The 18,428-nt window shown below is 49.2% G+C and overlaps 1 protein-coding gene across 2 annotated transcripts; it reads right to left on the reverse strand.

Moving 5' to 3' along the window:
* Positions 1–4,635: 4,635 nt before the first annotated feature.
* On the reverse strand, positions 4,636–18,377 carry PLEKHJ1 (pleckstrin homology domain containing J1). Of its 2 annotated transcripts, none has more exons than XM_054013356.1 (6): positions 18,195–18,377; positions 16,534–16,601; positions 14,401–14,467; positions 11,434–11,524; positions 10,803–10,866; positions 4,636–4,836 (listed from the first exon to the last, which is right to left on the reverse strand). In XM_054013356.1, the coding sequence occupies exons 1-6, from the start codon at positions 18,286–18,288 to the stop codon at positions 4,648–4,650; spliced, it is 573 nt and encodes a 190-aa protein (XP_053869331.1). In that variant the 5' UTR covers positions 18,289–18,377; the 3' UTR covers positions 4,636–4,647. The 2 variants fall into 2 exon arrangements, with proteins under 2 accessions (XP_053869331.1, XP_053869332.1); XM_054013357.1 differs by lacking the exon at positions 4,636–4,836 and adding an exon at positions 5,917–9,711.
* Positions 18,378–18,428: the final 51 nt, after the last annotated feature.

An 18,428-nucleotide genomic window follows, 5' to 3' on the forward strand; every position in this document is an offset into this window, starting at 1 on the left:
ATGTTTGCAGATGCAGAGACAAGTTGTTACACACCACCAAAAAAGGGAAGAGTGCATCTGCTCCAGTTGTCTGGTTTGCCTTTCCCAGCCCCCAGACAACCTCTTGGAGTGTCAGAAAGTTGGGAGAGCTCTCAAGGCATTCAAGTTACATTTGCTGTTTTCTGTGGATTAGTCATTCAGTAAGAATTCTGATACGGGACAGTGGTGGTTGAGGAATCCCGAAAATAGGCCGCTTTGCTTTGTGTACGTGAGGGCTGCATTGGAGTGCGACTGGAGACCTGGCGGTTGTTGATATGGAGGCAGAAACTGATTTGACAGAGGTCAACCATTTCCTCATCTCGAAAATGGGGATAATGGCACTTGGTTACTTTTTGTAAAGTGCATTGATCTTCCTGGGGAGGGTCATAAATGCTAGATCTTAAATCTCGTCACTCATTTAAGTGCAGGTTGTGGGAGTGATGGTTTCCCCAAGTACTTGGGGAAACTACTGGGCAGCAGATTGGGGGGGGGGAGGGGAGGAGAAAGTGGGTTTAAAGTGGACTTGGTTAAGGGTTTGTATGGAGGATCCCATAGCCTTCCATTTAAAAAAAATACTGAGACAATGATACGTGCAGCTCTCTTTAAAGCTTCCCATATGTGTGAACATCGGAGGGTGCCCTTTCTCCTTGAGAGAGGTGTTCCTGTCTGCAGGGCCACTCCCCTGCTTGATTCCTCCCAGTTTGTTTATAATCTGGATTGTCAGCTCATTGGAACGCAGGTGAAGCAGGAATTAAAGCCATCCCTCTTAGAACTGCACGCTAAAAGAATTCAAACGTAGGTGAACTATTGTGGTAGCTGGTCGTAGATCAGGACCCCTTATGATCGGTGGGCTGAGAGAGAGAGAGAGCGCTCCTCCCCCAAAGCACAATCCAAGTATGAGATGGCAGGTGGCTATAACAGGCGGAAGCACAAGGAGACAATGAGACTTTCCGGTTGTCTCAATTGTTATTGCTCCTTTACTGTTTGGATAAAGATCTGTTAGAACAAGGGGTATTCACTCTGTTGGTAATTGGCTTTGTGAGCAGGCTCAGCAGAGAGGCCAAGAATTGGAGTGGGCCACGTAGGCTGAATTCCCCTCTATGCCGGTTGTGCAGGTAGGTGTGTTGACTGGGGGTGGGGGGAGTCTTGTCCAATGGCTGCTTTTGCTGTCACTCGAGGTGTGCTTTATGCTTGCTGCTTGCTCCTGAAGTGATTGTGCGCATCACTGGCCTGTGGCTAGACAAGAGCTTTAAAGCTCCAGTCCATGCCATCCTGTCACACTTTCCCACCCCCAAAATCACAGGGCTTTATTTTTAAATTGGCCCCGTTATTAAGGTGCCAGAGCTGTTTTAATCTACTCCCGTTTGCTGCAGAGCAGTGAGTGGCTCTGAACTCATTATTTGGGTATTGGAGAAGGTCTGCTGAACTAACAGATTTCAGGCCCGTTGTTCGAGGAGTGAAAACAAGCAATTACATGGCACCTTTCCTCTAAAGAGTCCAGAGTTCAAGCAGTTGCTTCAAATTTGCTTGGCTGTTCTTAGGCTGATCAATTAAGCTACATCTCGGGCCATGCAAACCTTTTGCTGGGTGTAGCTTGCAGTAGCCCATGTGCCTTATCCTGCTGATGGATGGGTGGATTTCCTCTCATTTCTTCGGAGGGGTGTTGCTTGAATACTGCAATACTGTTTTTAATCTCTTGGCTGTGAAAGTTTGTGTCTCCATCTAGGATGAAGAAATTTTGCTTATGGGGGAAAATGATTGAGTGTAATGTGCCTCAGAAGATAGATTTTTAAGCACAGAAATGGAGCTAAAAATGGATGAAGGGCAGGGAAAAGAATGTCATTTACATCCAATCCAACCCTCCCTCCCTCATTCCCCTTTATATTGGAGCTGATAAAATGATGACAAAAAATGGAGGGTAGAAGGAGAGGTAGAGGCGAAATGGAGGCAAGTTTTATTCCTATCTTGGGTGATTCAAGCCTTTATTGATAGCTGGGTTTAGTTAAAGAAAGATCCTTGTAGGGGAAATCTTTAATCCCTCCCTTCCTCACCTTCCCTTTCTGGAGAAACTGACAATAGCGCTAGTTAAATAGGTGATAGGGTGGGACACAGGCAACTGCTAGACTTTCACCTCTGGAGACCTGGGTTCAAATCCTGCTTGGATTGTGCATTAATGTAAATTGGGTTTCAATACTGTTTGTTCCCAGAATCCTGCCGTTCTGCTGAGAGTCCTAGGACCGGGATAGCTGGAGTGTCAGGGCAGGGATCTGCATTAACCACGCTGCATCAGGGACAATTTGCAATGCCTGCCGTATGCTGCTGTGTCTACTTAGGTCTCGCTAATGTGAGCGGTCAGTTGTGGGAACACAGTCGCTTCCAATTGTTTTCTTAAAGTCCAACACACGCTTCCCTTCTGGCAAAGTTCATTCGTGGAGCCCAGTTCTTTGTGACGTCTAGGGAGACTCAGACGATTTCCAAGGGTGTTTGTAAGATGAATTCAGGGTCCAATCCCTCTCTCTGGAGTCAGCCAGGCAAATTTTAACATTGACTTTAATGAGAGCAGGATTGCTCCCTGTGGTGTAGCTGGAGGGATGGATGAAGTAACTTAAGCACTAAGTGTGGTGTTTTTCTGTTATGTCCCAGTCCTGCAAACACTGACTCCTCTACCAGGAGTATCTCACTGGTAGTAAATGCTATGCCCCCAACGAAGTGTTGGCAGGATCAGACTCTTAAACTGCTAGTGTCTCATCACTCTTGTATAGAGAGAGAGAGAGAGAGAGATACAATACACACACACCAGGCTGCACCCCACCTTTCCCATGGTTGCTGGAATAGTGGAGGGAGATGTCAAGAGCTGGGACTTGCTGCAGTCTCTCATAAGCTGCTGTTTGAGGGACACATTTTCCCCCCCACTGACTAGACTTCAGGCCTACAATAGAAGCCACCCTCCACCCATTCTGAAGATGGTGCTATTTTCCTCCCCAGTGACTATCAATACACTTGACAGTTTTCTTCACTGACCGGGGAGTAGCCTTATCCATTAGTCTAACCAGGATTGCTAAATAACTTCAGTCACAGGTGCTGTTCCCTGAAGAGCTGTAATTCGCTTTCTAACTCTGTGAGGGCTCCGTTAGGAATGTATTGACCACATATAGTCAGTTTGCTTTCGGTATTGAAAGCAAACCTTTTGTATACCAGAGCTTGGAAGCATGAAAACTTTGACACCCTTTTTCTGTAGAGAGTTTTCTCCTAATTAATACTCTTAGGTTGTTGCTGTTAATAGTTCTGCTTCTCTTGTTTTGCCTGAGCCAAAAGCATTAAGAGCACTGGTAGCTTGGAACGATTATTGCTTTCTAATAAGAAATGGAAACTGTACAGTGGACAGTAAAACATTAATCTATTTAAATCACAGTTTGGGGAGAAATTAGTAAGTGTTTTTGTGAACTATCTCTGCAGCACTGAGGAAAATCACTGTAGATGAGGTTTTTTAAATACAAATTTAGACAGTGTAAAAGTATCTGATTTATTTTTTTTAATTCAAATGCCCTTCCCCATTCCCCTGAACAATTCCATAGATGACCCTTGTTTTTCACGAATGAGTTGGACGCACCTTTTTCATTAAATTTTGTGCCATGTTTTATTTATCCTTTATGCATTATAAATATCTATCTACTTAGACTGAATATTGCAATACCAGATGCTGTTGTTGTGGAACAGGGCATAAACCCAATACTAAAATTGAAAATATCCCTCCAGTATATTTAGCGCTTGTGACTGTCAGTCTTTTTAGTCTTCATGCTTTGATTTCAATATTAAAGATGAGCTAACCACTTCCTAAAGGTTTGAAGATGTTAATGCTGAAGTTCTCTCAAGTTTGACCCTGTGATTCTAAGGTACATCTGGTTGCTTTTCTGGTGCAGTGGAATTGTCCTTTGGAAAGGTGGATTTTTCTGGCATTGTTAAATCCAGCCTGCTTGGCTCCACCCTCCTGCCCCCTACTATAAATTCTTGAAGTGGTCAGTTTTAAATTAAAAACCAATTCTTTAGGTCTCTGTTCTTTGTAAGAAAGCGTTTTAGGAGTGGGGGTCTGCCCTTGCTGGGTGGGACTGGACAGAGGAATGCAAATGAAGTTGCTGTTGCTCAGGAATTGATTAGTAAAACTTTTAACTACTAATAAAAATTAATTTTTCAATGGATTTAAAACAAAAAATACCCATTTTCTTGCTTAGAACATGTGATATGGGATGTTTCCTAGTGAATAGGAATTAGCTTATACATTTTAGCCTATGAAATTGAATTATTTAAAATTCAAACCTCCCCTAATTTATCTTTATTTGGTTTTTTTTTTTATACTGGTATGTTGCCCTGTCATTCTTCCATAGAACTAGTGTGAATTCTTCTGGTGTGTATATATGTATGTAATATTATATATATATTATATTATATATATATTTTCCACCCACCCTAATTTTCCACAATGCAAGAGTTAGTTTTTTTTTCTCCCCTCCCTTCCACTTTAATTTCTTGTCTTTTACCTTGATTTGTAATTGAAACAATGCTTTGAAGTTTTGTCTTTATATTAAAATGTATGTATTTTAATACATTGTACTGTGGTGGTGCTTCAGTACTTCAGCAGACCGTTTTTTCTCCCCTTTCTTTACATTTCAAAGGAGGATTGCCTTCTGAATCCTCCACAGCACGAGTGCAAAGATCCCCTTCAGTACGCTCTCCGGTTGCTAGAGCAGGGGGCCGGCAAGACTCCTGTATTCTTTCACTGTTGCTGAGTGTATCAACTTGGGCAATTGACTTGACTCCTAGCTGTAACAGTAGAAGAGTCACTTTGAGCCTCCATCCCCCTGTAAAGCACTGCATGCTCTTCTGAGGAGCTAGCAATTGAAAAATCACATGACAAACAGCTTTCCCCCGACCCCTGCTAAGTAGCTAACTGACTTGGTTGCTCAACTTTGTTTCGCTTTCCTTAAATTCCTGGGTTTAAACTCTCCTGTCTGGAGCAGAAGTGAGGGTTTAAAAACATTTGCTAAATTGGTATCTTTCAGTGGAGACAAAAGCCCTCACTCTTCAAAGCATTCACATGCTTCACTGAATAGGGATGGACGTAAGGCTAGGCTTATAGGAGGATCTTATAGGGTCACAGCAACCACTGAGCAGGTGCCCCATTCTTACACAAGTTTTCTGGAGTCCTTCCTTTGCAAGGCTTCTCTAGAGCGAGTCAGGCCCCAGTAGCAGAAGAGAATTCAGTAGCCTTGGACCTGTAGAGGGGAGAATATTGACTGGCCTATTAGCTGCTCCTGCTATGGCAGGGGTTGGGATCCCTGGGGGGGTCATGATCTGTCAGCCTCCAGCATTTATTAGGGGGTTGCACTCAGAGGCATGCTATGTGAAACGGGCCACCACTACAAAAGTTTGAGAACCCCTGTGCTATGGGATCTCTTCTAGTGGGACTGTAACAGCAATCTCCTGCTCCTGGCAACATACAGCTGCTGTGGATTGCCACAAGGGGCTCTGCCATACCCATTTCAGCCCCACTGCTGCAGCCAACCATTCTGGCTCAGACATGGGTAACAAGGGTGATGCTTTAAGGGAGTTTAGTCTCTCCATTGACTCTATTACAGTTACACCTCTGGTCTGCTGTTTGCTTCCTTCCTGTACAAAGGGTCATTTCATTTTTAGGAGTTCAGTGTGGGCAAACATTCGGGTAGGAGTTTCCAAAGCCCATGAGTTAAGAGCACAAATCGTACTGAAAGTCAATGGAGCTTAGGTACAAATGAAAATCCGAATCTTAGTGATTGAAACTTTTAGGCCCCTTCAAACTTCTGCTTTCTTTTTGAAGAAAATACACATGGGAGTCTTACACAGCGGCCGCAACTTACACCCAGGTCAAAACAATTAAAGGTGGTGTTTATTTCAAACATTGATTGTACAATCTATGAACAGCATCAGTCTAGAATGCCTTTGTTAGGGCAACTAACCACCAACATGAAAATAGAACCTGAACAGGTAATAAACTTGTATATAAATGACCAGTGATAGCAGATTCCTAAAACTGTTCCCCCTTCATCCTGAAATGTAAAGCTAGTTCTAGTGAGTTACTGGGCACCACCCATGCTCAGATAACTATTCACAGCATCTGTCTTCATACATTCAATTAAGTAATGAAAGTGAAATTTACGTACCTCCTAATCTAAGCAAATAGCTGGAGCTGTTTCTTGCTCACCTTACCCCACTCCCAAACAAAATGCCCATTTCTATACAGTGTGCAATGATAACCGTAAGCTTAAGGTCTGCCCTTTGAAAGGGTAACAAGAAAAAGCTAGTGTTTTTGTACAGGGAAGGCAGAAGAGGGAATATTTATACAGTAGTTTGACTGCTCTAAGTAACCTGCAACAACAGTGACCAATGCTCCAGTTCTGAAATCTTGGCTGTCGCGAGCTATGTTCAAATGGCCACCTGCTAGGATTTTAAATAGTAAAGATTTCTCAAGTAAGTTGAGAGGTGCTAAGAGCCAGTCCAGTAAAACAAACAGAATTGAGGCAGCCAGCGTACTAAGCAATGCTGATTCTAAAGGCAAGTGCACAAAAGCAGACAGGCTTTGAACAGGAGAGAGAGAAATATTGGGTGTAATCTTTCCATAATTTAGAGCTGGCTTATTCTGTAAGAAACTACTGCATTTCTCAGCTTTCTCCTATCTTAAAGCTCCAGCGTCCCTAATGTGCTGTACCAATGTTATGGAGTTAATAAAACGCCTGCTCCTGGCTTAGGCTGAGTTGTCTTAGCTGACTTACAGGAGATGAGACCCTGGGAATAAGATTCTTGCTATCTAGCTGCTGACGCAGCAGGGATGGGAGCGTAACCGTTACAACAGAGTTCAAAGCAGGCTCTTGAACACCATTTCACAGGTCAGTTGATATGGAGCCTTTGCATCAACTTAGGTGAAAGTGGGCAAAGATTTTAATGGTAACAAAGGACAACTGCCCTAGTAAGCTTGGAAAGGTTAGCAGCCCCTAGATAGCAAGAACCATATTTGAACTAACATTGCCTTAACCTCAGAGGGGAGCGTCGTTCTGCTCTACCTCAGGGCACCAGCAAAGGCCAAGAAAAGGACTGCTTGAGAACACAGTACAGGGGCAGCTGAGGTCATTCTCTAAAGCACAAGCTCTAATGTGCTCTTGCTTAATCCTCTCTTGCTGCTTCCCCGGGGCAATGAACAGGAAGGCAGAGCTATGCTCCCCAGGTGTTCCAGAGCCTTCACCCCGGAGCAGTCTTAGTGAGTCACAGCTTCCACCAATCACCCAGGCTGCTCTAATAGCAGACCATCTAGATGGCCAGGACAAAAGATCAGTTAAATGAGTGTAATACATCTTCTTTACCACACTGTATAGGGCTTGTCTGCTGCATGTAGAAGCTACTAGCAACAGCCTCCATTGAACACAAGTGGTCCTGCTGAAGAGGTGGGTAGGCCCCCTATCTCCCACCTCTGTTGGAGGTAGCTGATGTCTTGTACTAAAACAATGAGCCTCTACTAATGTTCTAAATCCTAATTATTTCCTCCTTGGGAGCCTCCTAAGTAACAGTGCTGCATCCCTCAAGCAATTGCATCCGGCAGTAGAAAGCTGCCTTGTAGCTTCAGGGTTAGTCCCTGTGCACTTGTGTTGGTTTGTGCTAACAGCCTCTACACTGCTTAGCCAGTAGGTTCAAGGCTGGTGAGAGGGCTAGAGCTACCTGGCTTGGCAGTAGCCCTGCCACACAACTTGGGCCTGGCTGTAACTTCATTGCTGGCAGCCTTACAGCAGTTAAAGAAGGTGGCCCTTTGTTTCCATCCAAAAGCAAATCTCTGCAGAGGTGCGAGGGGGAAAATGCTGGTCCTTGCTGGTTATTGATGACTAAAGCCAGCAGGGAGAAGGGGGCCTGCCGCTGGGGCCTCCCCTTGGGGCTGCTTTGGAGAGAAGCACCGTAAGAGAAAACGAGGGCAGGTCTCCAGAAATCACTGGATTGCTTTGGTCTTTTCTGCTCAAGCAGCTGAGGAGGAGGGAAGCCGCAGAGACAAGTGAGGTGGATTGTATAGTGAGTAAAGCCTGAAGCAGTCCTGTACAACTATTCATGGTGGGGGACCCAGTCTCCCAGCTCGGTATGGACAGGGTGTGGTTCTACCTCTCACACTGCCAGTAAAGGGGACTACACCAGCATCCACCCTGCAGGCCACCTGCTCCGGGAAGCCCATGACAGCACAGCACTCCTAGGCAAGGGAACAATGCCACTAGGAACCACAGCTTGCTCTCAAGGTCGGGGGGAGGAGTTTGGTTTAGACTGCCTCACTGCAGGTGTCTTTCAAACCCTTGCCTTGCTCACTCCCCGGCACTGGTGAGAAAGCCACACCCCCACACCTGTGCAGGACGTTGGCCGTGCGTTTTAAGATGCTGTAGGGTGGCTCCTGGTAGCTGGATTAATTTGCCTTAATTCAAAAGCCGACCCTAGGGAGAGCGTTGAGCTGAGACAGGCCACAGTACCCCTGTCTAGTTGCTGCTGCCCTGTGCCCCTCACAATGCAATCGCTGCTGCTGCGTGTACGTGTAAGGAAATGAAGACACTGCCCCCTGCAGCCACAGTGTCAGCTGGAGCACCAGCAGCTACCCTGCAGTAACATGACAAGTTAACCCTGTTTAGAGTAAGGGCCAGCTCCTCCTCCCTCCAGCTGGGGGTAGCCATCCAGAACAGAGGAGGGCTTCCCCTACCTGAACCAGCTGCTCCCTGCATCTATCTTCCAGAGCTGAACAGTGCAGATCTAGCGGCTGGAGTAGGCCCGACAGAGTTCAAGCGAGGGCGCGTCTGGCATTTCAAGGCCCAGGACCCCACTGCTGTGAGCAAAGGAATCGGGCGATCAGCCAGAAAACACCCCCTTAAAGCAAGACCCTCGTCCTCCCTTTGAGATTAGCCAGTTTTCCAAAAACCAACAGAGCATGAGCCACCCCTTGGCTCAGAGCACCCAGGTGCCAAACTCCAGCCACCAGGGGGTGCGGCAGGCTCTCTGCAGAACTGGCTGGCCAAAGCCCTGAGGCCATTCCCAGCAGAAATGCTGCCACCAAGGGCATGTTTTTGGCATAAAACAGACACTGGCCCTCTACACCAGATCGTCCCTGCCTTATAATAGCACCACATGCTGGAAGACCACTGGGCTGCTCCCACGGGGGGAGACCAGCCTTGTTTCCACATAGCTGAAATCCCCAGACCCCTGGGACTCCTGATGAGGGCTTTCAGCAGCCCTCGCAGCAAGCATCTAAGGACGGGGCAGCCCATTAGTCCCTCAGCCTAGCCTAAGTTTTATGGTCGATCAAGTTAAAGCGGACACAGCAGTGGCCAGTTAAGACTTGCTGCTTCTACAACCCAGCAGGGAGATGGGAGCTCCGAGGGGCTGAAGACAAACAGGAAGGGGAGTGTGCAATGAATCCATTAAAAAAACAAAAAAACATACAAATGATCTGGCCCATAAATAAGTCACTTGGTCCCAGGCGCTCCCCCCGGCAGGGGGTTGGTGTTTTCACCCCACAAAGAGGTGGATGAATGCCAGTTAAGCCCCACTGGGGGTGGGTGAGTGGGGACGGAGGCTGCCAGGTTAGAGCTTGCGTGTTCCCAACTGGAATCGGGCTTCCTCGGAGATTCCGTACTGCTCCAGGGGGTCCTGCAGCGAGAGCACAACATGCCCACATGTAAGGGGGAGCGAGACACCCAGCCTGCCTTTCCTGCACAACTCAAGGGCGGTTCCTTTGAAGATCTCAGTGCCTTCCATTATAGCAGGGGGCCACCTCACGGCGCTGCAGAACACGGGACAAGCTGCAGCAGATGAGATTATACAGCCAGAGCCATTCATTTACTTAAGGCCTGGGCATCAGATTATGGTCAAATTAACTTCTAGACAGAGTGTTGATTCCTTGTCAAAGCAGGAAACACAGGGTGGTGGGGATGGGGAGGTGTGGCAAAGGACAGTCCATCAGCCCTTCTGGAGGCTGTAAGACAGTCAGCTATGTGGGTTGTTTTTTTAGCCATCTTAGTACAGACGTGTGTGTGCTGGTGTCACGCAATCATCCTATGGCTTGCTGGTCTCTCCGTGAGAAAGCAGGAGCAGGGCAAAGCCCATGACTGCACTGGCAGAAGGGATATTACATAGCCCTGCCTGGTTTTGCCAGGTTCAAACATTCAGTGTTAAATTAGTAAGAGCTCTACCAGATGAGAACAGCTGGGCCTCAGGACAATTACACGCCTGCTTCACAGCAAGTCCCACAGAAGACGCGACGTGCTGTAAGCACTTTGCACTGCATAGGCAGGTACCTTACCTGAGCACCAAGCACCTGAAGGACAGAGTCCTGGCCACCCCCATCCACCAGTGCCATTGCACTGAGCAGGATCTAACCTGACCTCCTGCACTGGAGGTTCCCCAGCTGGAGGCATGAAGTTAAGTGGGCCACTGCTGCTGCATGGTGAAAGACTGAGGCAGTCTGTACAGCAACTCTTTGGTGCAGGCAGGTTCCTTAAAAGTGACTGGAAGCTCTGACACTGATGGGTTCAAGCTCTATGTTATTAAGGGGTTGATCTTTCCCATGGGCTGCAACAAGGCCAAGGGGGGGGGGGGAACAGTCTCCCCCAATTCTGGCTGCTCCAATTCTCTCCCGGTATAAACCAGGCAGCAAACCCCGCACCGCTCCCTACGGATTGACAATTCCTGGCCTTGATAGAAGGAAAGGGGCTAGTGGATGATAAATCGGAGACACTCACCTTCCCTGTCATCTTCTGAATCTCATTCCGATAGAAAATCAAACTTCTTCTCATGAACTCGTAGCTGTAAGACAAGGAGTGTCTGGCTGAATAGAGGGGACGTATTTCACACGCTGGTCGGAGTCCTAAGGAAGGTCTCAGCTCAGTCACTGCTGCAAAAATGTGCACCTGTACTAGTGGGGTATGGGGCAGACTCTATGCTAGATGGCCAGTGGGCATTTTCCCCACAGGCCTTTGCAAAGGACCATTTGCCACAGCCACCTTCCCAGCCTTGTCAAGAGAGCGAACACGTTTCAGGACGTATTGTTGCTTCCTAAACGCCTCTCTCCACAGCGCTCCCTGCAGTGCTAGTGGCTGTGATCAGGGAAGTCCACCAAACAGCACGCAGAAGGATTAGTCCAGGAATAATTCCCTATTCAGTGACCAAGATAATGATGTACAAGATGTCTCTACAGCCAGGCCCGTGTTTTGCTCTCTACTGCACTGGGCAGGGAGCTCCTGTGTTGCTTGCTGCCAAGTGAGCTCCCTCTTCTCTCCCCGACTCCAGCGCGGCACACCCAGCGCTGAGCTGCGTTCTGCACAACACCAGCGCCACGGTGGAGAAGTCCCCCCGCCCAACCGGCTGGCCTACCTGGCTCTTCGGAGCGCCTCAATCCACTCCTGGCATTGCTCCTCGGTGTCACATTCAAAGAAATATTTCCTGTCCGGTTCCTCAATGAAACCTGCCGGGGACAAGGAAAGGATGGTTGAGAAATGCTCCTTGCACCCACCAGCAGGTGTCACCATGAGTTACCCCTTCGCCTGTGCCAAGCCACAACTATGCCTTTATTTATTTTAAAAGGGCAGGAGATCCACTGGCAGAAATTAGTAGGACCAGGCCCTAGCCCCCCTCTGTCTTCCCACCATCTCCTCACTCAAGCCCCTTGTGTAGCAGGGCTTCAGACGCACTGCCCCACTCCCCTCTTTCTGTAGCAAGGGACACACTTCACAGTGGGACTAAAGCTTTACTCGGTTGCTTTCAACCCCCCAAGGTTGCAGTTTGCGGCAGAGCTGCTGTGACATCCCCCCATCCCCCCCCCAGGAAAGCCAGCACCAGCGGCACAGTAACGTCGTTTGTCACTGGCACAGCCCAGCAACCCCCCAGTCATTTTATTCTCTGAGAAAAGTTACAGAGCAGCCAACTGGGGAAAGGTCACGACCAGCAACTGTCCATTGAAACTGGCATAGAACCGGCCAAGGGGCTCATCTCCCCCTTAATGCACATTTACAATGGCTCGTGGTCACGGATCTATTTGCACCTTTCATCCCGTGAGATGGGGGAGGGATAGCTCAGTGGTTTGAGCCTTGGCTTGCTAAACCCAGGGTTGTGAATTCAATCCTTGAGGGGGCCACTTAGGGATCTTGGGCAAAAATCAGTACTTGGTCCTGCTAGTGAAGGCAGGGGGCTGGACTCGATGACCTTTCAAGGTCCCTTCCAGCTCTATGAGATAGGTATATCTCCATATATTAAAAAATACCCTACCAAAGAGCTGTATGAAGGATACACAATGAAATCAGCTCATGCACCATTGCAATGCAGCCACCTCTGGGGTGGAACGGGTCAGCTGTTTAAACCACACCAAATTTCAGGAGCAGCAGCAAAAAGCACCACATCTCAGAGCTTCAGCAGGGAACGCAACGAGGGAGAACGTAGCTGAACAAGTTGGAATTTGACCAGCCTAACACCTCAGTGCTTGAAAAGCGCGACCAGCTCTTTAATGACCAAAAACTGAGTTATACACGTACAGAGGAGGCAGAAATGAGATGAATTAAGTGACCCTAGAAGCGGGACTGACCCTTCTTGGCTCTTTTCCAAAAGCTGGCATTGCTGCAGATTGGAAATGGACTCCCTGTTTGACTTTAATGCTTTACCAAGATCACATCAGACCCTTTAACTAATTAGCTCTGCTCTTCGGGATATAATTAATGTAGATCTGGGCTCCAACTTGGCGAGAACTCAGCCAAATTGCATCACCCAATCCCTCTATGCAAAGCAGTGCGGGCAAAGGTCTTAGGGAAGGAACTGCCACACAGGCCTGCTTTGTTGCTGACCTGCAGCCTGACGTGCTGCTGTGTAGAGCTTTGGGATACCGGGAGTGTGAGAGAGTCATTCCAGTGGGCTGGCAGGGAAGGTCTGGATCTCAATGGGGTGGCAATAGGCTGCAAGAATCTGTCACTTTCAGAGCACCTGACAGACTCCGGCGCAGGACAGAGCTGCTGGCTCACGATTGGTCCATGTGAAGTGAGCTTTGGTGGGTCTCAGACGAGCGTGAACATCACGAAAGCCACCAATTGCCCCATTTTGTTAGTAGGCTGAGTAAACGCCCCATCCCCCTGGGCGGTGATCCTTCCGGAGCAGGAGACACGTTGTTGGGATGGCATGGGAAGCTAGCAGTGTCCGTGCTGTATCCATTCAGGGGGATACAAGACTCCGGTCTCTCGGGCTGCCAAGGAAGGCCCCAGAGCGGCAGGAGTTCAGGTGGTAGGCTGGTGCCCAGGCAGCTCTCTGTAGGCACACACTGTCTCAAGAGGGTCCAGCGGAGACAGTGGGAGTTCGCCTCCATTCCAGCAAGGAGGGACTGAAGGCTCCGCACGTTGAAGCAGCTGCGCCTGACAGCCAGGCCAACAGATATGGGGATGGCCTTGGAGGAAACATCCTGTTATTTTTGCCACATACCATTTGCACAATGATTGCTTGTTGGATGAAAGGCTGCTTACAAAGGACAACATGCCGCAAGCCAGCTGGAGCCACTGCTATCAACACAAGGCCAAACAGCATGGCGGGAGGACTGGGGCTAGGACAGCCCCGACAAGTGCTTTATCTGAGCCGCCTCATTTTATTTTTACCAGAAAGCAAGAGCCTAGATACAGCAACGAGTCAATAGCCAGTCTTCCCAGACAGGAATTTCCCCTGGTGTTTAACCACCCATTCGCTTCCACAGCTCCTGTCATCCCCCAGAGCTCTACAAACAGCACCCAGGGATCACTTCAGCCAGCCATGAAATGCGGCCACCTCTGGGTCAGAGCGCAGCAGCTACTTAGCACATGGCATCACTGGGCTGCGGTTTAGGAGAGGGCGTGAACTAAACATTCTTATTGAAAAGCCTATTGATAATACAAGGGGGAGTCAAGAGGCAAAACAGATCGTTTGTCCAGGGCACCAGAGCTAGCATCCTGACTGACAAAATGTGAGACAGGGTCTTCAATGACCATAAGTGCTCGGGGTCTTGGGTTTCACACCTCAACCATGAGACCGCCTCTTCAGAAGAGCAGTAATTATACCATGAGGTGGCAATGATGCAGTACCGAGAGGGAAGAGGGGCCTCTATTGAATCCCCAACACCACTTCCTATAACACCCAGGATTTTCCTTAAGTGTCTCCCCTTTCACGTACTGCTTCTGCCCCATTTGAGATCGGACACCCCCGCCACAATACGGTACATAATCTGACTCCAGAAATGTTTACTCTTGCCCTTCCTCCGCTTGACTGAGAAGGGAAAAGTTACACACCACATCTTAAGGAGAGGGAAATCCATGAGAATCTTTATCCAAAACTCACTGATTGAAAAGACATTCTCCTCTTCTTTGGTGATTTTACAATGCTCCAACAGCAAAGCTCCAATTGGCTAGAAAGAAACCCAAAGAGAAGGTTTAAAACACCCCTCCCCATTGTTCAGCCAGTTCTATAAACATGCAAGACATCGTCGTGAGAAAGGGAACACAGAGTGACGCGGGGGACACGGTGACCGATTCATGAGAGAAAGATAGAACTATGAAGAGATGCTAATGCAGAAACTACATTTCCTAAGGCCTTTTAGTTCTTTGGTACTATCTAGATATTCACAGCTCTTTCACGGTTTCTCATGTTTAGATTGCTATAGCAGGTCTTCCACATCAACTCAAGCAAGCGAAAAAAAATTTAAAAATAGGAAGACACTGATAAACCACAAAAAACTACCGAGGGATGGACCTCAGGGAAGGCGTCATAACCCGAATAGAACTGAGTGAGTTTAACGTGGAGCGTTCTTTAGGCAGCCAATTTCTTTGTCTCTGCAGTCAGGCTTCACTGTATAAATATATTTTGTGCTCAGTATCATTTTGGTGATTTAATAAACAGCTCAGTGATCTGCCCAAAGAGAGGTGAAGGTAAAAGCTTATTTCTAGTTCTCCAGAATCGAGTCTGCAAAGCAAGTTGGGCTGGAAGGTGCAGCAGGACAAACTGAAATCCAAATTTAGGTTTGGTAAAGAAGAGGCTTGAGGCTTGGCAGAAGGCTAATGGAATGCGTCAGTGCATTCAAACAATTCAATGGATTTTAAACAAACGAATTTCACTTGCAAAATCTGCAGCTCATATATTGGTGCACCGAGCTAGGGCATGAGCAACCAGAGAGCAAAGCCAAGTATAAGCAAAAGTGAAACTGACTATTCTATTCTTTGTCCCAGCTGAATGAAATGCAAGAGACAAACAAAATGGAACGCAAAGATTTTTTTTTCAATCGACTCAAGTTTTAATAAAAGATGTTATTTGTATCATGGCTAAGTATCCCTTCACCACACACTATTCTAAGCTTCCAAACTATTTTGGGACCATTTTGGATCATCTACCCCTAAACACAAGGAAATATTTATAGTCTTATGGCCAGGACAAGTAGCAGAAGCAGCTAAAATCATGTAAGCAGCAGTGGAGGGAAATCTGCTACTGGGAATGGCCTCTAGTCTCATGCAGTCAGAGCTCTAACATGATTTCACAATCACCCAAGAGTGGTTGTGAAGTGTGGCATCTTCTTGGCCAGATCCTGTGATTGTGACTCTCAGAGGAGATAGGTAAGAAGGAGAGAATACCCTACTGAGAGTGCAAGGATTCTTAGGGTCACATGTATTTGTGATTGGCACAAACTACAAAAACATCACCCCAAAAGCCTTGTCTTCAAGACTTAAATGGCATAGCAGCAACAGTGCCACGCTGCACTCATCATGCACCTTATATCCAAGCACTTTCTAAAGTGGGTTTTATTACCACCAATGAGGAAACAAAGGCAAAGATGGATCAAACGACTTGCTCAGGACACACATCAAGTCATTTGCAGGAACAGAATACAGGAGTCTCCAGCTCTCAATTTCTCTAGCAACCAGACAATGCCCTTGCACACTTATAAAGGTCTAAGTAAGGAATATTAATAAAACACAACTATTACATTGCTTCAGTTTTCTTTTACCAGGTCTGGCACATAAGCAATGATGCCGTTATTGTTCACAAAGGAACCCCAGTTCCATTGCTAGGGGATGAGTCTAAATTTAAAATCCACCTCACTAGTTTCACATACATGAATTGCAGTCCCACAGGAAAGTGTGGCAATGGCTGTGTTTCAGAGATCGTCCCTGGACCATAGCATCAGAAACACAGTGGCCAGGGTTGGGCGGCACAGTGGTTACTTATCAGCCCAAGCAGAGGTTTCATTATGTTTGTCAAACACCAACCGCAAACATCACATGACTATTTCAATTGTACGTTCTTCAGGGCATGGGCCTTTATTACTCCGTGTTAGTACAGTGCCTAGCACAATGGGCTTTTACTCTTAGTTGGTTCTTAGACCCTGCAGTAATAAACATGTTAAAAACCAAGGCAGGTTCTTGTGGCACCAGCTCTAACTACCACATGCCACCAGTTTGCAGAAGCAGGTTATTTCCATACCTCCGCTTCATCTGTTCGGAAGTAGAAGAGAAAGTTGACAACAAGCTTCACGAGGCGTTTCTTCAGCACTGCAAAGAAAAGAGCATTCAGAAGTGGAGATCTGAGAACTCAGAAGTGGAGGATGGAGAGCTGGGGGGCTGCTTGGGAAGGGAAGAGACAGGTGCACTGGTACACAGCAATGTGCTGCTAGGTTGCATCTCTGCCTCACAGATTAAATGGACCCTATGGGGCAGCTCCATTAGACTTTAAGTCCCCACTGCTTATTTAAGCAGCTTCTGGCATTTCATTCTCACTTGAACAGCTCCTAGGTGACCACACCTCAAGCAATCTTGAGTCCATCCCGCACTCACTCCTAGCCTTGGCTAGGACATCGCTGATGAATTATAAAACTACCACCACGCATGCTTCCACAGAAAGCTGGCAGGATCCCAATGCAGGCCACCAACTGTACATACTACGCCACAGAAAGGCAGCCACCTGTAGGGCAGAGGGAGGCAGCCCACTCACATACACCCCCTCACCAACATGGGGAGAGAGGAGAAGAATTCAGGGCTAGAGATACCAGCATAAACTCCATCTCTTAGAGAAAGCACCCCCACAGTCCCGGATATCCCCAAGGGACATGCACAGTGCAGGGGGCTCAACAGAGCTGCCTGGGGAGGAGGAAGGGGAAAGAGATGGCTTCAGCTGGGGGATGTGCGCAAATAACTGTCTCCTGGCTAGAAGAAATTAATCCCCACAAAAGAGGCCCCTCCTACCAGGCACGGGCACCCCCCATCTTCCCAACCCCCTCCCCCAGCCCTATGGCTCACCCAACACACCTCAGGTCCTGGCCCACCGCCTGGCTCTTCCTCATCATGCCCCCCCACCTCACTTAATCTCCCCCCCACCCACTTCGGTCCTGGTTCTGCACCATCCCCCTCCACCCTAGAACCACAGGCTAGTCCCCCCTCCCCCTACACCCCAGCCCCCCCCCCCCCCGCTCCACTCCCACACACACCTCCCCCCAGCCCCTCCCCCCGGCCCCGCTCCCCCCCCCCCCACACACACCCCTCCCCCCAGCCCCACTCCCACACATACACACCCCTCACCCACCCCAGCCCCTCCCCCCCGGCCCCACTCCCACACACACCCCACCCCCTCCCCCCCAGCCCCGCTCCCACACACCCCCACACCCACCCCAGCCCCTCCCCCCCAGCTCCACTCCCACACCCCCCTCACCCACCCCAGCCCCTCGCCCCCAGCTCCACTCCCACACACACACACACACACACCCTCCCCCCCCGGCCCCGCTCCCACGCACACACACACCCCCCTCACCCACCCCAGCCCCTCCCCCCCAGCTCCACTCCCATACACACACACACCCCTCCCCCCAGCCCCTCCCCCCGGCCCCGCTCCCCCCCCCCACACACACACACCCCTCCCCCCAGCCCCACACACACACACACACACACACACCCTCCCCCCCCGGCCCCGGCCTCGCTCCCCCCCACACACCCCCCCCATCGCCCCCAGCCCCTCCCCCCCGGCTCCACTCCCACACACACACCCCCCCCTCCCCCAGCCCCGCTCCCACACACACACACACACACAGCCAGCCCCTCCCCCCCGGCCCCGCTCCACACACACACACACACACCCCGGCCCCGCTCCCTCACCGCTCCCCTTCTTGGGCACCCGCATCAGGATCTCCGCCGCCTTCTCGGCCGGCTGCCGGGACAGGGACAGCAGCTCCCGCTCGCTGTAGCGCATGGCGAGGCCCCGCCGCCCCCCGCGCGCTCCCTACGGCCGCCGCATCCCCGGCCCCAGCCGCGCGCACCTGCGGGGGCCCAACGAGCCGCTCCCCGCCCCCCCCCTACACAACCCGGAAGCGCCTGGCCCCGCCCCGAACC

The sequence above is a fragment of the Malaclemys terrapin genome, chromosome 24 (genome assembly GCF_027887155.1).
Source record: "Malaclemys terrapin pileata isolate rMalTer1 chromosome 24, rMalTer1.hap1, whole genome shotgun sequence".
In the NCBI taxonomy this organism is placed as follows: Eukaryota; Metazoa; Chordata; order Testudines; family Emydidae; genus Malaclemys; species Malaclemys terrapin.